The 20344-nt window shown below is 44.8% G+C and overlaps 1 protein-coding gene across 1 annotated transcript in view; it reads left to right on the top strand.

Annotated features, from left to right (window-relative positions):
- The window catches only part of LOC137376971 (SWI/SNF-related matrix-associated actin-dependent regulator of chromatin subfamily A containing DEAD/H box 1-like), a 133593-nt gene that overhangs the window by 26599 nt on the left and 86650 nt on the right, over nt 1-20344 (top strand). Inside the window, exons 3-4 of the mRNA XM_068046001.1 lie at nt 3676-3856; nt 10665-10731. Coding sequence (XP_067902102.1) covers nt 3676-3856; nt 10665-10731 — 248 coding nt within the window. The remainder of the gene's footprint in view (nt 1-3675; nt 3857-10664; nt 10732-20344) is intronic.

Below are 20344 nucleotides of genomic sequence, written 5' to 3' on the forward strand. Positions count from 1 at the left end.
CCCCTCCCCCCCCCCTTTCTCTCTCTCCCCTCCCCCCCCCCTTTCTCTCTCTCCCCTCCCCCCCCCCTTTCTCTCTCTCCCCTCCCCCCCCCCTTTCTCTCTCTCCCCTCCCCCCCCCCTTTCTCTCTCTCCCCTCCCCCCCCCCTTTCTCTCTCTCCCCTCCCCCCCCCCTTTCTCTCTCTCCCCTCCCCCCCCCCTTTCTCTCTCTCCCCTCCCCCCCCCCTTTCTCTCTCTCCCCTCCCCCCCCCCTTTCTCTCTCTCCCCTCCCCCCCCCCTTTCTCTCTCTCCCCTCCCCCCCCCTTTCTCTCTCTCCCCTCCCCCCCCCTTTCTCTCTCTCCCCTCCCCCCCCCCTTTCTCTCTCTCCCCTCCCCCCCCCCTTTCTCTCTCTCCCCTCCCCCCCCCCTTTCTCTCTCTCCCCTCCCCCCCCCCCTTTCTCTCTCTCCCCTCCCCCCCCCCTTTCTCTCTCTCCCCTCCCCCCCCCCTTTCTCTCTCTCCCCTCCCCCCCCCCTTTCTCTCTCTCCCCTCCCCCCCCCCTTTCTCTCTCTCCCCTCCCCCCCCCCTTTCTCTCTCTCCCCTCCCCCCCCCCTTTCTCTCTCTCCCCTCCCCCCCCCCTTTCTCTCTCTCCCCTCCCCCCCCCCTTTCTCTCTCTCCCCTCCCCCCCCCTTTCTCTCTCTCCCCTCCCCCCCCCTTTCTCTCTCTCCCCTCCCCCCCCCCTTTCTCTCTCTCCCCTCCCCCCCCCCCTTTCTCTCTCTCCCCTCCCCCCCCCCCTTTCTCTCTCCCTTTTTTCCCCCCCCCCCACCTAAAACGTTCACTCCCTCCACCACTGGCGCACATAGCAGCAGTGTGTACTATCTACAAGATGCACTGCAGCAAAGCTACTTCAATAACACCTTTCAAAACTACAGCCTCAACACCTAGAAGGACAGTGGCAGCAGGCACATGGGGACACCACTACCTGTAGGTTCCCCACCACCCCTGCCAAGTCGCACAGCATCTTGATTGGAAATATATCTCAGTTCCTTTCCTGTTGCTGGTTCAAAATGCTGGAACTCCCTCCTTAATAGCACTGAGGGTCTATCTACGCCATAAGGAATGCAGCTCTTCAAGAAGCTAACCACCACCACCTCAAGGGCAATTAGGGGTGGACAATGCGGGTCTTGCCAGCATTACCCACATCCTATGAATGAAGAAAAGAAAATTGTGAAATGTTGAACAGACAAAATTCATCCATCATGGTCTGACCCCCTTCAACAGCTATCAACAACTTGCATTTATGTGGTGCCTTTAACATAGTAAAATATCCCAAGATGCTTTTGCGATTTAGCTAATCTTTTAAAATAGCTGCCTAAACAGTTGCGTTTGGTTGCTTGTTTGTCATTGCTACTCTGTTGAAGCATAAGTTATATGCATCGAAAGGTTTTCTCCTCCTGAGGCTTGCACATAAATTAAACATTGATATGGATGATGCCTCTCTGAAATACTGTGTTTGGAATGTATAGGTTGGTAACATTCTAGTTAACCTGACTCAGGAGCTCCTTTGAAGTAGTTTATGTTGGTTTTGTTGTTTCTGTACATCCACCCTCCCATAAAGCAAAGTTGCAAGATTAGTCTCTTGAATTCACCGTTGTCACAGTGGCAAACCAAGTGCACACCTCCAACTTGCACCTTGTATAACTTTAGAGCCATTAACAAGTAACTTACAATTACTTCTCCCGTGTGGTCTCCTCTACATTGGGGAGACCAAGAGCAGACTGGGTGACCGCTTTGCGGAACATCTCCACTCAGTCCGCAAGCGGTACCCTGAGCTTCCGGTTGCTTGCCATTTCAACACTCCGCCCTGCTCTCATGCTCACATCTCTGTCCTGGGATCGCTGCAGTGTTCCAGTGAACATCAACGCAAGCTCGAGGAACAGCATCTCATCTACCGATGAGGCACACTGCAGCCTGCCGGACTGAACGTTGAGTTCAATAATTTCAGAGCATGACAGCCCCCCATTTTACTTTCATTTTTAGTTATTTTTTCTTTATTTTTTACATTCTTTTTTACATTTTTTACAATCTTTTTTTTTGCATTTATTTCATTTCATCTTAGTTTGTTCAGTTTGCTTACCCACTTTTTTTTCAGGTTTGCACTTGCTGCTGTTCAATATTCAGTGTATTAACACCTAATCTGTACTAATGCTTTGTCTTTCAACACACCATTAACATTGTTTGCCTTTGCTCCATGACCTTTTGGTCAGCTATGTGGCCTGGTCCAATCTAGACCTCCTTTGTTATCTCTTGCCCCACCCACACCTCACTTGCTTATAACCTGTGACTTTTCTAATATTTGTCAGTTCCGAAGAAGGGTCACTGACCCGAAACGTTAACTCTGCTTCTCTTTCCACAGATGCTGTCAGACCTGCTGAGTGGTTCCAGCATTTCTTGTTTTTATTTCAGATTTCCAGCATCTGCAGTATTTTGCTTTTATATTACTCCTCCAGGGTTGACCTACAATGTGTCAAAATAAGGGCTTTCCCTCACTTTTTTTGTTTGTACAGAGTGCCCAACCAAGTTAGCAGTCATGCTGTGGGTGGACAGGTTGCTACAAAGTCTGTCTGCAAAACAAAATTAACATATATAGTGAAGCATAAGCTGTTATATTACATATTGGATTTGTGTTGTTAGATATATAGCAATTTGATCGATATGAATCTAGTACCTCCAAGCATTGTTCCAAATTGGTACAAGATAAATCTAGTTTTGATGCAGAACTAAGTCAAGATAATTTTTTGCGTGTTATAAGCATAGAAGGATTTCAGCTTGGAAAATTCTGGTTTAAAAGTATCCAATGTTCCATAATGGTCAAACTGATTGCATTCATTTCACCCAAACTCTTGACTGCGAGCAGAGGAGATTCTGTTTAACTTGCTGAGCTCTCAAAATATTCCTAAATGTAACTTCCTGATTTGGTGGGGTGTAGGGAGAAACTAATTAGGACAGTAAGAGAATGTGCTCAGTACATTAGAATGTGCAAAGCATTAGTGTTCAGCTAGGACTAGGATTGTCGGAGTGGAGTAGCCCTGTCCCGTCTCTCTTGGTAGGAGGCTCAACCTGGCTCACTACTGCCTGATGTACAAAAAATAATAATGTGGTTTCTGAGCAGGTTGTGATACTATGTGTATCTAACATTGCTTTTTTTCCCGGAGTAATGTTTTTCCCTTTCCATTTGCCATTTCTCATACCAGATTGGTGGATAAAATTTAAAATATTGAAAATTTTGAGGACAGCTAGTTGATGTAATTACTTAAGTTGAATATGGGGACATAGTTTTGTAGTCTCTCCTGTAAACCAGAACCAATATCCCAAGCCATAATGTTGTACAAATTTTGTGAGAATGATTTCATTCCTTTTATGTCCCTAAACTAATATTGGTTGAGTTCTTTCTTTAGAACTGAAGTAAATAGTAGATAAAAGTGTTGTGGTTTTATGCACAATCCATTTTTGTTGCATTAGTAGGATTAGTATAAATGGGTGGTTGATGGTCGGCACCGACTCGGTGGGCCGAAGGGCCTGTTTCAGTGCTGTATCTCTAAATAAAAATAAATAAATAAATAATGGGATATTTATCTGTGCTTGTCTGGTCTAGCCTCCGTGATAGTTATTCATGTGTATGTACCATTCAACTTCTTTCAGAAATGGTACTGTTGACTTTTCAATCAATGAGGATGAGCAGCTTTCCCCGAAAGCAAATGGGTCTTCCCTGGATTGCAGTGGCTCATCTCGTTTTAACGCTGATCTGGGGGACTCTACTGCCATCAAACTGCAAAAACTGACAGAAATATTTCCAAATAGAACCAATGCCGAACTAATGCAGGTAAGTAGAATGTGTACAAAGTGTTCTGAAATGAGTTATTTAGAAATTTGGAACTTTGATACTGGCTGATGTTATGGCTAGGTGGATGATCGTGTGGCTTATTCCCACTGTTCACCACCTCCCAGCTGACCACAGCAAGTATTTTTGTTATGAGAGTACTTTATTTTTTGTAAAATATGTTTTAAGGACTTATAGTTGAATTATGAACATTGATTCATCTGGTAGCTTGAAGAGATGCTGAACTTTGTTTTTTTTTTAAAAAAAGAGGTCACCAAAAGGATTCCTGGACTTGGCTTGTAAAAAAGTCCTTACTAGAAGGCACCTGTTTTCAGATAAAATACCAGCAGAGAGCTGCTTGTTTTGACTTGGAGAAGATATTTACCAAGAAGTGACAGATCAAGATTTATAGAGGTCAGGAGGCTTGACTTTTGGAATATTTTTGGTTTCACTTTTAATTGTTGTAAAAGGCAGTTGGGTTTTGCCTGTCAAGAAAACCCAGCTCATCTCTCTCTCTCTCTCTCTCTCTCTCTCTCTCTCTCTCTTGGAAAGAAACCCTGCATGTCCAGTGTGTCAGTCTCCTCATTCCTACTGTATGTGAAGAAACCCTGTGTATTGAGTGTGTGGGAACTGAAACCCCTGTTGCCACATTTCTGCTGTAAGGCCTGTCTGAAGCTTCGAGAGCTGCATTTCTTGGAAAGCCTACCCAAACTGATCTTCAACATTGCCTGGGAAGAACTGTTATAGAAAGATTCTAGTGACAGCCATCTATACGCAATTGGGACACCAAACCAAAACAAAGGAGATTTTTCCATGTCTTTTTTTTTCTTCAAGAGTGAGCAAGTATTCAGCCTAAGTGTTTTTCTTTTGTATTTTTTTTTGTAACACCACTCTAAAACCAAAATCTGTTTTATTTTTCCAGTTAACCTGTGTGTGTGTGGCTATGGTAAAAATGGAACCATTCTACTTCAATCTGTGTGTTTGCTTTGTTTCATTACTGGTTAAGTCTTGTTTTATAATAAACTGATAATTTTGCTGTTTATGAAAGAAACCTGGCGCATGTGTTTTATTCTGCGATAAAAATAGAGTCTATGATTGGCTGTATTGGTAAATTGGAAAAATATTTAAATCTATGTTGTGACCTATGGAGAAGTGGAACTAGAATAAACCGTGCACTCCTCCCGCCTCACTCAACACTAGTGTTTTAACCCCTTGTTTTCTTTGCCAAATAAGTAAAAAAAAACTGTTATTAACAAATCCTGAAATGATTGCAGCACCATTCACGCACACATTCACTGTCACATGCACTGTCAAGAAGATAGATAAATAAGTACAGGGTAAGAGGTGTTCAGAATTCAGGTTGTAAAAGTCTGTTTCAGGAATAACCTGTGGGATCCCTCTCAGAAGGTGATTTTTTTTTTTAAAGCCTCCGGCCTGTTTGCTGGTGGTCTGGTACTCATTGAGCTGTTGCAGTCTCCTGGTGGTTCACTTTGGGTTGAAGACCGTGCTGATGTCTTGGTTCAGTTCTGTTTTAAGATGAATTTTTACAAGAGTTGGCTTCGCCTATGTGACTTCAGGTTTCACTGGGCTGTATAATTGCCTTGATGATCGCCCCATTCTGAAATGATGAGGGCAGTTCACACTCCATTGTATTCGGAGATGAGAACTGTGCGAAAGTCTTGTCTTACTGTGTTGGAGCACAAAGTGATTCTTGACAGTGCAGCCGGCTGCTGACTTCATCAGACTGCGGCAAGTTGTGCACATGCACAAATGGGCTCCTGCTCTCTACTATAATAAAAACAAGAAATGCTGGAATCACTCAGCAGGTCTGACAGCATCTGTGGAAAGAGAAGCAGAGTTAACGTTCCGGGTCAGTGACCCTTCTTCGGAACTGACCCGAAACGTTAACTCTGCTTCTCTTTCCACAGATGCTGCCAGACCTGCTGAGTGATTCCAGCATTTCTTGTTTTTATTTCAGATTTCCAGCATCCGCAGTATTTTGCTTTTATTCCTGCTCTCTACTCGTGTGCTGCTTTCCGGACTGCCAGGTCTGGCTGGCGCATTCGCAGATGACATCCTTGCGCGATGTGGGGAAGCGGGGAGAGAGCCTGAAGACGGCGGGTGCAGGTGCGCTCTCCTCCTCTCTTTCTCTCCCCCTCCCCCCCCCCCCCCCCAGCCCGTGCTCTCGCTCTCACCCCGCCCGCCTGCTCGCTCTGTTGCCGTCCCCATGCTCGCCTGCGCCCTGCCCCCCCGCCTGCTCACTCGCTCTCTCCAGCCATTGTGTGCTGCCGTGTGTTTACTTTGCCTTTGTCTGATTATTTGAGCAGCACCATCTTTAGTCCTGGCAGCTGCCTGGAATGTCTGTCTGCGACATTTAGTGGCACAGGCCACATTTGTGCATGTGCCTGTGCAGTGCCACCTAGTGGTTGCGTTGTCAGCAAATGCAGTCGTTTGAGTATTGCTCGCATCCAGGTGTGATTATCTGTTGCATTTCCATGCAGAAGGGGCTTAATTGGTTTTCAGTTTTAGTAGACGCATGTGGATTTGAGGGCAAGAGATGCTGAGGGTCATGTGTCGTGTCTTCCATTTTGTTGACAGCACATGAACCAGTCTCTTTAAAATTTTCCAGTTTTTTTTTAACTCTTCAGTTTGGTTCTATATTTTTATCGCTGCACTTCTCATGAGCATGGCACTGAGTAGTTGGATGTGCTCATTGTTGAGCCGTAGAATATAGAGGATGGCCCTATCTCCTGGTTTGTACTGATTTTAGCCAGGGGGCAATCATGATAATCAACGTTCTTTGTCTGTGTAAGAGCCAGAGCTCCACACCCCACTGATAGTGTCTGGAAAGTTTTGAAATCAACAACCCTCCCAAAACAAAAAAAAGATGGTCACATGACGCACCTGCTGGCCAGACTGGGGATTGTTTGAATTGTGCCAAACAGAAAGGTAAGAGACTGCAACTGAACTCCAACAAGAAAGCACCTCTCGCTCTCTCTCTCCAGCAAAGTCCCAGGGAATCCACGATGGCTGTGTAAGCCTCAAGACTACAGAACTTTACAAGCGACCACCAGGAAGGCAATTGAAATCTCTCTTCGGCCTTCTGGTACCAGAGAAGCAAGGTTAAAAGTGTGCACTGGGCCCCAGCGAGAGCTCCAAGACCTTAACTTCAATCAAGGACATTACATTAAAGACGAAAGAGAGTAACTGAATTCCATTTATTGCCAACTCTACTTCAGCCACCCCACCCCCCCCCACCAATTCTTTCTTCCCCTGTGTATCTGTTTGTGTGTGTGTTTATCTCGTGTAACTTCAAAGCGCCCGCGGGAGATGTGCGGCTCGTAGCGCATCTGCAGCGCAATGTCGGCGAATTCCTGCTGGTACTGGGGTCCGAGGCTGTCGCCCGCCTCCCGCAGGACGCGGATGAGCTTTCCCAGCGTCGATGGTGGGAACTGATGAAATGTTCTATTACCTGCACCCGCTTCCCCCTCCCAGCTCACCCTCCCTCCCCCCCCCCCCCCCCCCCCCCCCGCAACCCCTTCCCAGCTCTTCCCTCCACCCCTCCCCCTCACACCCCCTCCTCCCACCAGCATCCACCTATCCCTGAGCAGGGGCCCTAACAACCCCAAAGCCTTGTGGGCATCTCCGGTCCAAGGCTAAGGGAGTAAACCCTAACACAAAATCCGGAGCGGAACCCCATAGGCAGTCATGTGTCATCTTTGGCATGTTTTCGGCAGTTCCTGCAGCCATACCGGTGCCAAACATCGTGCTCTGCACTCCTTTGGACCCCACCAGAAAGGCTGAGAGGGGGGTTTTGACGCTTGGGCAACTCACAACCTCCATACATTCGCCCAGGCATGCGCCATGGAGAGGCCACTCCATAGTCGCCTCACAGTGACCGAAACAACACGGAAGGCAGCAGTTACGGGTTATAAGTTCAGCTCCATTTTAAAAGACAGATGCGCAAGGGGAAAGCCAACTGTGTAACAACCCCGACAACCAATTTTTTCTGCAGCACCTGTGGAAGAGTGTGTCACTCTAGTATTGGCATTTATAGCCACTCCAGGCGCTGCTGCACAAACCACTGACCACCTCCAGGCGCTTACCCATTGTCTCGAGACAAGGAGGCCAAAGATAAGAGATATGAGACTTATCTTTGGAAAGAAGGGGGATGTTGCATGACTGCGTTTAAGAGTGATGTTCCTTTAAGATCTAAGTATGCTAATGAGCTAAGTATCAGGATGCAATGTGACTCTAAGCCTGAGACACACTGCAACTGTAACACCCAGAGTAAGTTTCTCTATGTAGTTAGCTATGTACTGTATATAATAGGTTTATTTACAGTAGACTGTTTGAGATCTTCAACCAACTGGACTCCACACATCTCATTTATGTTGCATCAGACAACATAAAAGAGCTCATTAAAATCTCATTCAAACATATAAGACACTTGAAGTGTCTTGTTAGGGTAGACACTGAGTGGTTGTTTCCCCTGGCTGGGGAATCTAGAACCTACCCATTGTCTCCCGAGACGAGGCCAAAGAAGAAGAAGCCAGGATGGTTTTGAGGGCACTTTGACTTCTATGTTCTGAACAAGGAAGGAAGGGGAAATAATTAACCTAGCATTCCTGTTTTTTTTTGTTATCCAATGACCCTTTGTTTAAAAGGTTTAATAAGGACATGGTACAGCACATTTGTGATGCACCTGCAGAGTGTCCATCTGGATGAGCTTTGAGACAGCTACTGGCACGTGTGCACTTCTAGTCCAGGGTGAGTCACCATTTTCAGGAAGGAGGGGAGGAAACTGGAAAACAAAGTAATTGAATGTTTATTTTCAGAGGCTAAGTACAAATTTAATGACAATTATTGGACATGGCCCATTTTCAGTTTCAGTGTAACAGTGTAGAATTAAAAAGCCTGACCAGCACCAATGAGTCAAGTGTGTTTCTCCCTAATACTCATTGTCTTTCTTTCTGATGACTGAAGAGATAGCAGGTAAGCTTCAATAGGCAATGACGCAGGATAAAATTATTAAATACAGGGGCATTGGCAGCCAGCATGAATTTTTAAACTGCAAGGTGTGTGTGATAAATTTACTTGAGGAACCAATAGCTCTTGATGAAGGAAGAGTATCAACCAGTCTCCATATCTGACAACTTCTGGAATTCATGTACATTGTGTATTTATACCTAGGTTTGACTTGTCTGTGACTCCAGTCCCACACCAACCTGGTTGAATCTTAACTGCCCTTTTTGGTGGCCCAGCAATGCATTGATACCATCACATTCTCATATCAAGTCGTCATGGTCGATAAATGCTGACCTTGCTGGTGATGTCCACATCCTGGGAATGAATAAATGCTAGCAAATTAGAGGTTGTCAAATTGTGACAAGGGCACAAATAGACTAATCGAAGGAATGGATAGGCGGTAGACGCAGTTCATAGGAAGTAGGAGCAGGCCATTCGGCATGTCGAACCTGCTCCGCCGTTCAAATAGATCATGGGTGATCATCTACCTCTACGCTATTTTTCCCCACTATCCCCCCCTATCCCTTGATGTCGTCAGTATTCAGAAATCTATTGATTTCTGTCTTGAACATGCTCAGTAATTGAGCTTCCACGGACCTCTGGGGTAGAGAATTCCACAGATTCACCACCTTCTGAGTGATGAAATTCCTCCTCATCTCAGTCTTAAATGACCTATGACTTATTCTGAGAAAGAGCAGTCAGGGCCTCATTTTAATCTCATCTGGAAAAACTGCACCTCTGACAATGCTGCAATCCCTCAGTACTGCACTGAGAGTGTCAAGCTAGACTTTGTGCTGAAGCCTCTGGAGTGGATCGTGAACCTACAACCTTCTAACTCAGAGGAAAATGTGCTGCCACAGAACCACAGCAATACAGGTTTGAATGTGGAGAAATATGAAGTACTGCATTTTGGAAGCAATAATGAGGGCAGGACATATCTTTGGAATGTTACCAGAAATGAGTGTAACGCTGAGTTATACAGGAAAGAAATTGCCCGTACCTATAGTTGGCATGTCTAAAGTTAATATATCTGGGTGCAAATAAGGGTTTGTTTATCATGGACATGTGAAGGAAAGCTCTATTTAATCTCTATTTAATATTTCATAAAAATGGTTGGATGTATAAGAAATCATTCTTGCCAGGAGTAGTCGGTGACAAATAATTGTTGGTATGTTAATATTTGACCATTGTACTGTTAAACAACATGCCAGCTGAAAGTAAATGCTAAATTTTGAGTAATTTTTGTCAATAGAAAATAAGTGCTGTAAAATAATACTTGCTTTTCATTTTTCTATTAACGTATATTTGTATTTTCCCCCATTTTCTAGCCATCTGTCTCCTCTCTCCACTTGCAAAGGCATTGACTCACTTGGGTACGGTTCCACAGGTACCTGGTGGCACCTAATATCTCGAATGATCATTATTCATTTGTGAGCATTTACGGCCAATGTTAGGTGGCTTAACTGTGAAGAATACCACAGCCAAACCTAATCCAACACTTGCCCAACGTTTACTCCAGTAGGGTTTCTTTCGATTTGGAACATGAGCAGGGATGAAACCAATTCTGTTTTGCCTTGGTCCTTCCCAGCAAGGTATTCAAATTCAGTACAGAACATTAGACCTCAGCTACTCTGAATAAAACCCTCTGAACCATGGGGATGTAGGGATCTCTGTCTAATATGTTTGGAGTGAAATTCAATACAGGACGGGTTCACTGCTGTTTGCTTTGAAAAAGGTTTTTTCTTCCGCGTTTCTCTGATTTTCCTTCTCTCCCATTTTCTAGGTAATTGAATCAACAAGTACACTGGATGGAGCGGTAGCTTCAGGATTAATCTTGTTTGGAGAAGAAGGTAAGACTGCTTTCTTCATTCTTGTGTTTTCTTTCAAATGGGTTGTCTTAATATAAGTGACAACCCATTTTCAAGTGCCTAACCATGTCAGAACCATATGAGAAATGGCAATTTGGCTCAGATTTATTCCGTAAAACATATCTTTGGTATATTTAGTCTATTTAAGCTTAATACTGGAACATCATTCTGACCAGTTTCCATTTGGAGCGACCGACATAGCATTTACCACACTAATTGGCTTTTCCATAAAGCACAAAGATTCCCCTAAATTCTTGAGAAGCTAGTGACTTAAGTTATATCCTTAAGTTCTACAGTGTCATGGTCCTGTAGTTTTTTTTTCTGGGAATATGCAGTTTGCCTTTAAGATTTGCAGAGGATCAGTATTGCTTTAAGAACTGGCAAGCCTCAGGAGTTATAGGAAGGTGCATTTTCATTGCCTTAGAAACAACCATTTAGAGACTGCGATTCAAAGGGTGCGTTCTCGTTACCATAGATGCAGCCACTGGGAGTGAATAGCAAGCGATACATTTGTTGCAATTCAATTTTGAACTGGCTTTTTAGTTGAAGACAGTTTGTTCTAATAGAACACACACAGAAGACACAGACAGCTGTGGTGTTTAGCACACCTGAAAAAGAGCTCTCAACCATTTAAGCTAAAGGAATAGGATTTTCGTCTTTATCTGTCAAAATTCTAAAAAAGCAAGCCAAAACACAGATCTCTGGTAATTTACATTGAAGAAAGGGAAGTTAGACTATGACAATCTTTTATCCCTCAAAAACTCTAAAGTCAGCTTGATTCCATTGAAAGAGTTTATAAGTCGTTAATTGTTGAAGATCGCTGGAGAAGGAAAGCATCACCTACTGCTGAAGTTAGACTACGAACTGTTCTACTGTGGAAGAACCTCTTTTCCCGCATCAAATGACTGCGGACTTGAAGCAACGTTGGACTGTAAATTTGCAAGGACTCTAATTTTTTCTATTTTAAATGTTGTTTATATCTTCATACTGCTTAAGAATTTAGTTCTTCTAATTAAAGAGTTAATTTGATTTAAAGACACCTGGTTTGGTTAGCCTCATTCGGGGGTTAATAGATGTTACAATTTGGCTGGGTCTTTTAATTTGGAAAGTTTTAAATGATATGTTAGGCGATCTGTGGAGCGACGGGATTGAATTGTCAGTGCGTTGGCCCCACCACAATCAGAATCGTATATTTTGATTGGGAGCTTTGACAGGAGCGGCCGGTCATAACAACAGTCTTATGAAAAGCTCGATCTTTTCATTTATTCTTAAAACAAACTTGAAGGATAATTGTCATTCAATTACAACCTCCACAAATAAACATGAGAATTGGTTTGTCACCGGGGGAAGTCCATTTGCCAAAGGAGTCCTCTTGGTGCAACAAGAAAGGATTGTCAAGATCAGGATAAAAGTGGAACTCTTTCTGAAAGCAACCACTGAGAACCTTTGCTGACAGCAAGCCAAAAAAAGTATAAAATTTTGAAGCTTAGTGATTTTCTATGATCCTTGTATGGAACTGTAATATTTTGGCTCACACTTGTTAACAATTCTCCAGGTTGCACTGACAAGATCATATGTGGCATGGTATTTGAGATTAAGGTCTGGGAAAGATGAAAATATTCTTATACTCTTTGTGAATAATTAAGTGACAGAAGTAAAAAATTAACTTTTTGATGCCTGAGAGGTTCTGATTCTCAGTACTGGCAAGTGGTACTTTGTGTTTAAAACAAAAACTGAAAATGTTGGTAATACTCAGCACATCTGGCAGCATTTGTGGAGAGAGAAACAGAGTTACTGTTTCAGGTTGATGACCTTTGATCAGAACTCTTTCTTTTTTTGAAAGGATAGGGTCAGAGGGATTAAAGGGGAAGAAGGATCCAGAGGGGCGTTGGTATCCATGAATTGTTGACGCTTGTGATCCCTCATACTTGAAAGGGAAAAAAAGGTTGTTTCTTAAAGTGCTGGATGTGACGAAAGATGAATTGAAACTGAAGAATGGGAATGCTTTGAGATAGTGAGCTGGTGCTGCTGGAGTTCTGATGAAAGGTCATCGACTTGAAATGTTAACTCTGATTCTATCTCCACAGATACTGCTCCCATGCTGAGTATTTCCAACACTTATTTCAAATTTCATGCATCCGTAGTATTTTTATTGTAATTTGTGCCTTATTATCCATTGAGTTCCTAGTTGGTAAATTCACATTTTGACAGCAGAAGAAATGCTCTTTCAACTTAGTTTCCTCAGAAGTAGCCAGCGTAAGTCTCCATTATTATCTTTACACCCAAATGTCTGTAGAAATGCACAGCCACTGTAACAGATGGGTGGTGTACCCTAACCAGGTCCCATGGTAATGCAGCATTGATCTATGCTAGTGACAAAAGATCAGTGCTGTACCAACCTGCCCTTCGAGCCTTTAATCACTTGGTCTGGTGTAGCTAGGAGTGGTAGATGCGTCTGTGTGTGTGTATTCTATTGCTTTTGTGACTATAATTTGGTGTCTTGTGTGTGGCTTTAGTTGCTGCATATTTTCACATTTCTGGTGCTAAGTAAGGTTGGAAGAAATGTGGGCTATGACTTTAAGTACTGCAGGTGTGGGGGGAGGGGTGGCACAGGGGTGGAAGAAAAACTCAGCCAATGCCCTCTAACTTTGTGCAGTTATTAGTAATTTACTCCTTGTTGCAAAGGAAAAGTAAATTCCAGTTTGCATCTCAGTACAGATGCCAGTCTTCAGCTAATTCAGTTCCCTCCGCGTGATATCAAGAAACGACTGAAGGCACTGGCTACAGCAAAGGCTATGGGGTCCTGACAACATTCTGGCAATAGTACTGAAGACCTGTGCTCCAGAACTTGCTGCTCCCCTAGCCGAGCTGTTCCAGTACAGCTACAATACTGGCATCTACCTGGCAATGTGGAAAATTGCCCAGGTATGTCCTGTCCACAAAAAGTAGGACAAATTCAACCCGGCCAATTATCGTCCCATCAGTTTACTCTGATAGCACTGTTGATGACATGTTCCATCAAGCAGCACTTGCTTAGCAATAACCTGCTCGCTGATGCTCAGTTTGGGTTCCGCCATGGCCATTCAGTTCCTGACCTCATTACAGCCTTGGTTCAAACATGAATAAAAGAGCTGAACTCCAGAGGTGCAGTGAGAGTGACTGCCCTTGACATCAAGACCGCATCAAGGAGCCCTAGCAAAACTGGAGTCAATGGGAGTCGGGGGAAGACTCTCCGCTGGTTGGAGTCATACCTAGCGCAAAGGAAGATGGTTGTGGTTGTTGGTCAATCATCACTGTAGGGGTTCTTCAGGGTAGTGTCCTAGGCCCAAACATTTTCATCAATGATGTTACGACCGACCGCTCAAGTCAAAGGCCCTAATCAAAATATACGATTCTGATTGTGGTGGGAGAAACTGTTGATTCAGTCCCATCCCTCCACAGATCGCCTAACATATCGTTTTTAAACTTTACAAATTAGAGAAAGACCCCACCAAATTGTACCACCTATTAACCCCCAAATGAGGCTAACCAAACAGGTGTCTTCAGATCAGCAAATTAACTGTTTAATTAGAAAAACTAAATTCTTAAACATAACTAAGACATAAACCACATTTAACATAGAAAAACTACTGTCCTTGCATATTTATGCTCTTGCCAAAGTGAAATCTTCCAATGTGGAACTGTCCAAGGTTGCTTGAAGTCCTCCCAGCCGTCTGATTGAGGGGAAAAAAGGTTCTTCAACAGTAGAACGGTTCGTAATCTAATTCAGCAGTTGAATTGAAGCTCCTCTTTTCCAGCGATGAATTTCAGCAATTACAGTTCAGTAGTTAAAAGAATTGGTTATTTTCTTTTAAGAAATTAATCTGGCTTGACATCAGAATTCTGAGAGTATAATAAATAGGATTTAAATAAACCGAGAGAGCTCTCATTTTCTTCAGTATATGCTGGTCCAGCTGTCTGTCTGTTAACCGTGTCTCAAAAGTCAGTTTTTTCAGCTTGTTTCAAATGTCAATCGGCAACATTGTATCTTTGTCCTTGTTCTTCGAATGGCCCTATCCTACGGCAATGCGAATGTATTCTTTGACTCAGTCCCTGGGACTTGCTGCTTTAAAAGTCAGTACTGATCCTTTTCCAGTCTCAAGGCACACCGCATACTTCCTGGGGGAAAAAAAACTATGGGATCATAACAATGACCTTCCCTCCATCATTAAGGTCAGAAGTGGCAATGTTTACTGACGATTGCACAACGTTCAGCACCATTCACGACTCTTCAGATACTGAAGCAGTCCGTGTAGAAATGCAGCAAGACTTGGACAATATCCAGGCTTGGGCTGATAAGTGGCAAGTAACATTCGCACCACATGAGTGCCAGGCATTGACTGTCTCCAACAAGAGAGAATCTAACTGTCTCCCCTTAATATTCAATGACATTGCCATCACTGAATTCCCCCACTATCAACATTCTGGGGGTTACTATTGATCTGAAACTGAACTGGAGTAGCCATTATAAACACCGTGGCTACAAGAGCAGGTCAGAGGCTACGAATCCTGTGGGGAGTAACTCACCTCTTGACTCTCCAAAGCCTGTCCGCCATCTACAAGGCAGAAGTCAGGAGTGTGATGGAATACTGTCCACATGCCTGGATGAGTGCAGCTCCAACAACACTCAAGAAGCTTGACACCATCCAAGACAAAGCAGCCCACTTGATTGGCACCCCATCCTCAAACATTCACTCTCTCCTCCACCACATGCAGTGGCAGCACTGTGTACCATCCACAAGATGCACTGCAGCAATGCACCAAGGCTCCTTAGACCACTTTCCAAACCTGCGACCTCTACCACCTAGAGCAACAGATGCATGAGAACACCACCACCTGCAAGTTCCCCTCCAAGCCCCACGCCATTGTGACTTGGAACTATATCTTCAGTGTCGCTGGGTCAAAATCCTAGGACTCCCTTCCTAACAACACTTTAGGCGTACCTACCCCACATGGACTGCAGCGATTCAAGAAAGTGGCTCACCACGACCTTCTCGAAGACACTTGGGGATGGGCACTAAATGCTGGCCTAGCCAGCGACACCCACATCCCAGGAAAGAATTTAAAAAAACACTATCCCATGACATTTGTCTTCACAGTGGCGCAGTGGTTAGCACCGCAGCCTCGCAGCTCCAGCGACCCGGGTTCAATTCTGGGCACTGCCTGTGTGGAGTTTGCAAGTTCTCCCTGTGTCTGCGTGGGTTTTCGCCGGGTACTCCGGTTTCCTCCCACAAGCCAAAAGACTTGCAGGTTGATAGGTAAATTGGCCATTATAAAAGTTAGTGATTAGCGCAAGAGGTTTGGAGCACAAGAGTAAGGAAGTCTCGCTGCAAATATATAGGGCTCTGGGACGACCACACCTTGTAGCCTGTGTGCAGTTTTAGTCATACTTGCCTTACAGGTAGTGCAATGAAGAATTGTAGATTAATTCGTTGGATGAGAGTTGTCATATGAGGAGAAATTGTGCCCTCCAATTCTGGTCTCCTGTGCATCCCTGATTTTAATAGCTCCACCATTGGCAGCCATGCCTTCAGCTGTCAGGGCATTAATTTCTGGAATTTTCTCTTTAAACCTCTCCTGCTCTTTTAAGATGCTCAAAACCTCTGACTAAGCTTCAGGTCATGAGTCCTAATATCTCCTTATGTGGCTTTGGTGTCAATTTTTTTCTGATCACGCTACTGTGAAGCTGAGACTTTTTTTATTAAAGCACTAGTAGTAGTCATAGCAGTATGCATCTGTATTCTTTTGAGTTTAAAGGAGTAAAAGAGGCGCGCCCATTGAAACAAACTAGATTCTGAGAGGGCTTGACAGGGTAGATTGCTGAGAAGTTGTTTTCCCTTCTCTGGAGGGCTTAGAACTAGGTACCATAGTCTCTGGATAGTTCTGAAGAAGGGTCAGTGACCCGAAACGTTAACTCTGCTTCTCTTTCCACAGATGCTGCCAGACCTGCTGAGTGGTTCCAACATTTTTTGTTTTTATTTTACCATAGTCTCTGGATTAGGGGCAGCCATTTAAGATTGAGATGAGCAGTTTTTTCACTCAGAAGATTATGAATCTTATTCTTTCACGGGATGTGAGCATTGCTGGCAAGGCCAACATTTGTTGCCCACCCCTAATCGCCCTTGAGAAGATGGTGGTAAGCCACCGTCTTGAACCACTGCAGTCCGTGTGGTGTAGGTACACCCGCAGTGCTGTTAGGAAGGGAGTTCCAGGTTTTTGACCCACTGACATTGAAGGAAGGCAATATAGTTCCAAGTCAGGATGGTGTGTGTCTTGGACGGGAACTTGCAGGTGCTGGTGTTCCAATGCATCTGCTGCCTTTGTCCTTCTAAGTGGTAGAGGTATTCTGTTTGGAAAGTGCTGTCAAAGGAGCCTTGGTGAGTTGCTGCAGTGCATTTTGTGGAAGATGCGCACTGCTGTAACTGTGTGCTAGTGGTGGAAGGACTGAATGTTTAAGATGGTGGATGAGATGCTGATCAAGTGGGCTGCTTTGTTTTGGATGATGTCGTGCTTTTTGAGCTGGAGATGCACTCATCCAGGCAAGTAGAGAGTATTCCACCACACTCCTGACTTGTGCCTTGTAGATGGTGGACAGGCTTTAGGGAGCCAGGAGGTGAGTTACCACAGAATCCCCAGCCTCTGGCCTGTTCTTGTAGCCACAATATTTATTTGGCTGGCCCAATTAATTTCTCAATGGTAATCTCCAGGATGTTGTTCAGTAGGGGGTTCAACAATGATAATGCCATTGAACGGCATGGTGAGATGGTTAGATTCTCTTGTTGGGGATGGTTATTGCCTGACACTTGTGTCGCCCGAATGTTGCTTCCAATTGTCAGCCCAAACCTGATTGTTGTCCAAGCATTGCTACATGTGGGCACGAACTGTTTCAGTATCTGTATAGTCTCGACTGTTACTGAACAGTGCAGTCATCAGCAACATCTCCACTTCTGACTTTGATAGAGGGAAGGTCATCAATGAAGCAGCTGTAGGTAGTTGGGTTTGGGACACTACCCTGAGGAACTCCTGCAGCAATGTCCTGGGGCTGAGATGATTGGCCTCCAACAACCAAAACCATCTTCCTTTGTGCTAGGTATGACTCAAGCCAATGGAGAGCTTTCCCCTGATTCCCATTGACTTCAATTTTGCTCAGGCTCTCTGATGCCACATTTGGTCAAATGCTGCCTTGGTGTCAAACCCAGTCACTCTCCTCTTTGGAATTCAGCTCTTCTGTCCATATTTGGACCAAGGCTGTAATGAGGTCTGGAGTCAAGTGGCCCTGGTGGAACCAAACTGAGTATCGGTGAGCAGGTTATTGCTGAGTAAGTGGCGTTTGATCGCACTGTCGGTGACACCTTCTGTCATTTTGCTGATGATCAAGAGTAGATTGATGGGGCAGTAATTGGTTGGATTGGATTTGTGCTGTTTTTTGTGCGCAGGACATATCTGGGCAATTTTCCACATTGTCGGGTGGCTGCCCGTGTTGTCGCTGTACTGGAACAGCTGGCTCGGGGTGCAGCTAGTTCTGGAGCACAAATCTTCAGTACTACTGCGATGTTGTCAGGGCCCATAGCCTTTTCTGTATCCAGTACATTCAGCAGTTTCTTGATTTGTGGAGTGAATTGGATTGGCTGAAGACTGGCATCTGTGATGCTGGGGACCTCAGGAGGAGGCTAAGATGGATCATCCACTCGGTGCTTCTGGCTGAAGGTGGTTGCAAATGCTTCAGCCTATTCTTTTGCGCTGAACTGCTGGGTTCACCCATCATTGGGGATGGTTGTGGAGTCTCCTCCTCCTGTTTGTTTAATTGTTTACCACCATTCATGACTGGATTTTACAGGACTGCAGAGATTTGATTTGATTCATTGGTTGTGGGATGGCTTTGTTCTGTCGGTTGCAAGCTGCTTCGGCTGTTGAGCATGCATGTAGTCCTGTTTTGAGGCTTCACCAGACTAGTACTTCATTTTTAGGTATGTGTGGTCCTGGCATGCTCTCCTGCACTCGTCATTGAACCAGGATTGAGCCCCTGGCTTGATGATGGTAGAGTGGGGGATATGCTGGGCCATGGGTTACAGATTGTGGTTCAATAATTAACTGGGGGAAAGCCAACTTAAATGGGGTAAGAATGGATCTGGACCGAATAAATTGGAATCAAAGGTTGGCAGAAAAATGGTACCTGAACAATGGGCTACCTTCAAAGAAGGGAAAGTTCAGGCACAGTCAAGGTATAGGGCTGGATTTTAAATCTGCTGGGACCAGTGATGGGGGGGCGATGAAGATAGGAACAGATGAGGCCTGCCACCGACCCCGACACCAGCAGGCCCTGTACTGATCTCGTGGCGGCCGCCCTGCCACTCAGCGAGGGGACCACGATTTCCAGATGTAAATTAATTTATATACTTAATTTAATGAAGGTCCCGTCGCCTCCTTAGGGGGTGATGGGCAGGGGCAAAGAACAAAGGGTCTGAACTTTCGGGGGCAGGGGAAGGTCATTTAATGGCGGTAGGCATTCCGGGGTGGGGGGAGGTCTGAAATGAAGTTGAATGCCATTGTTGGGGGTGGGAGAGAGCATGGGAAGACTTTTAAATTGACCTTTTTGCAATGTTGGAAATTTAATGTTTCATATGGAGCTGTAAGCCCTTTAAAAATGGTGCCAGCACCGGACGCCGTTGCCGCCCCCTCACATCATCCAGAGGATGGGGTTGTGGGGGTTGGGGAGAGGAAGGGGAGAAATGGGTGGACAAGTGGCAGATGAAGTTCAATATGGAGAAATGTGAAGTGATTCATGTTAGTAGGAAGAAAATGGAGAGACAGTATAAAGTTGAAGGTGCAACACTAAAGGGGGTGCAGGAGCAGAGGGACCTGGGTGTATATGTGCAAAAGTCATTGAAGGTAGCAGGACATGTTGATAGAGTGGTTAATAAAGCATGCTGTATCCTATGTTTTATTAATAGGGGGGAAAGAGTACAAGACCAAGGAAGTTGTGTTGAACTTGTTAGGTCTCAGCTGGAGTATTGCGTCCAGTGTGAGCTTTATTGGTTTGGTATTGAACAATACGTGTTTCTGCAAGAGTACCTTTGTGTTTTGTCTTGCAGAGTACTTGTAAAGTTTTTTTTTTTAAAAAAAGGACAAGTTTGAACTCCCTCCACAGATATTTGACAGGATTTTCCAGCAGGCTTCTGAACACTGCCATCAGGCTCAAATGGCAGCAGAAGCCCACATTGTGTGGGGCAACAATCATTCATCTGTGCTTTCTCTGAATTGGGCAGTTAGTGGCTTGCTGTCCCATTAAGGACGGTGGGCATGCTGTCGAAACTGGAGGGCCAGTGGGAGGCCTTCCAGCTTGAAAGCAGCAGTAGGATGCCATGGCAGGTAAGCGAGAGAGAGGGCGCCCTAAAATGGCCTATGCCATTCAAATTTGAAGTAAAAAATGGCCTATGCTACTGGCCACCACTGAGGTGGAGTCCACACACATGACTCTCTGCGACTGCTGCTGAACCCATGCAGGCAGGGAGGGCCTCTAACCCTGCCTGGAGCACTGGCCCCAGGTTGATCCCTT

This window comes from Heterodontus francisci, chromosome 1, assembly GCF_036365525.1.
Source record: "Heterodontus francisci isolate sHetFra1 chromosome 1, sHetFra1.hap1, whole genome shotgun sequence".
Lineage (NCBI taxonomy): Eukaryota > Metazoa > Chordata > Chondrichthyes > Heterodontiformes > Heterodontidae > Heterodontus > Heterodontus francisci.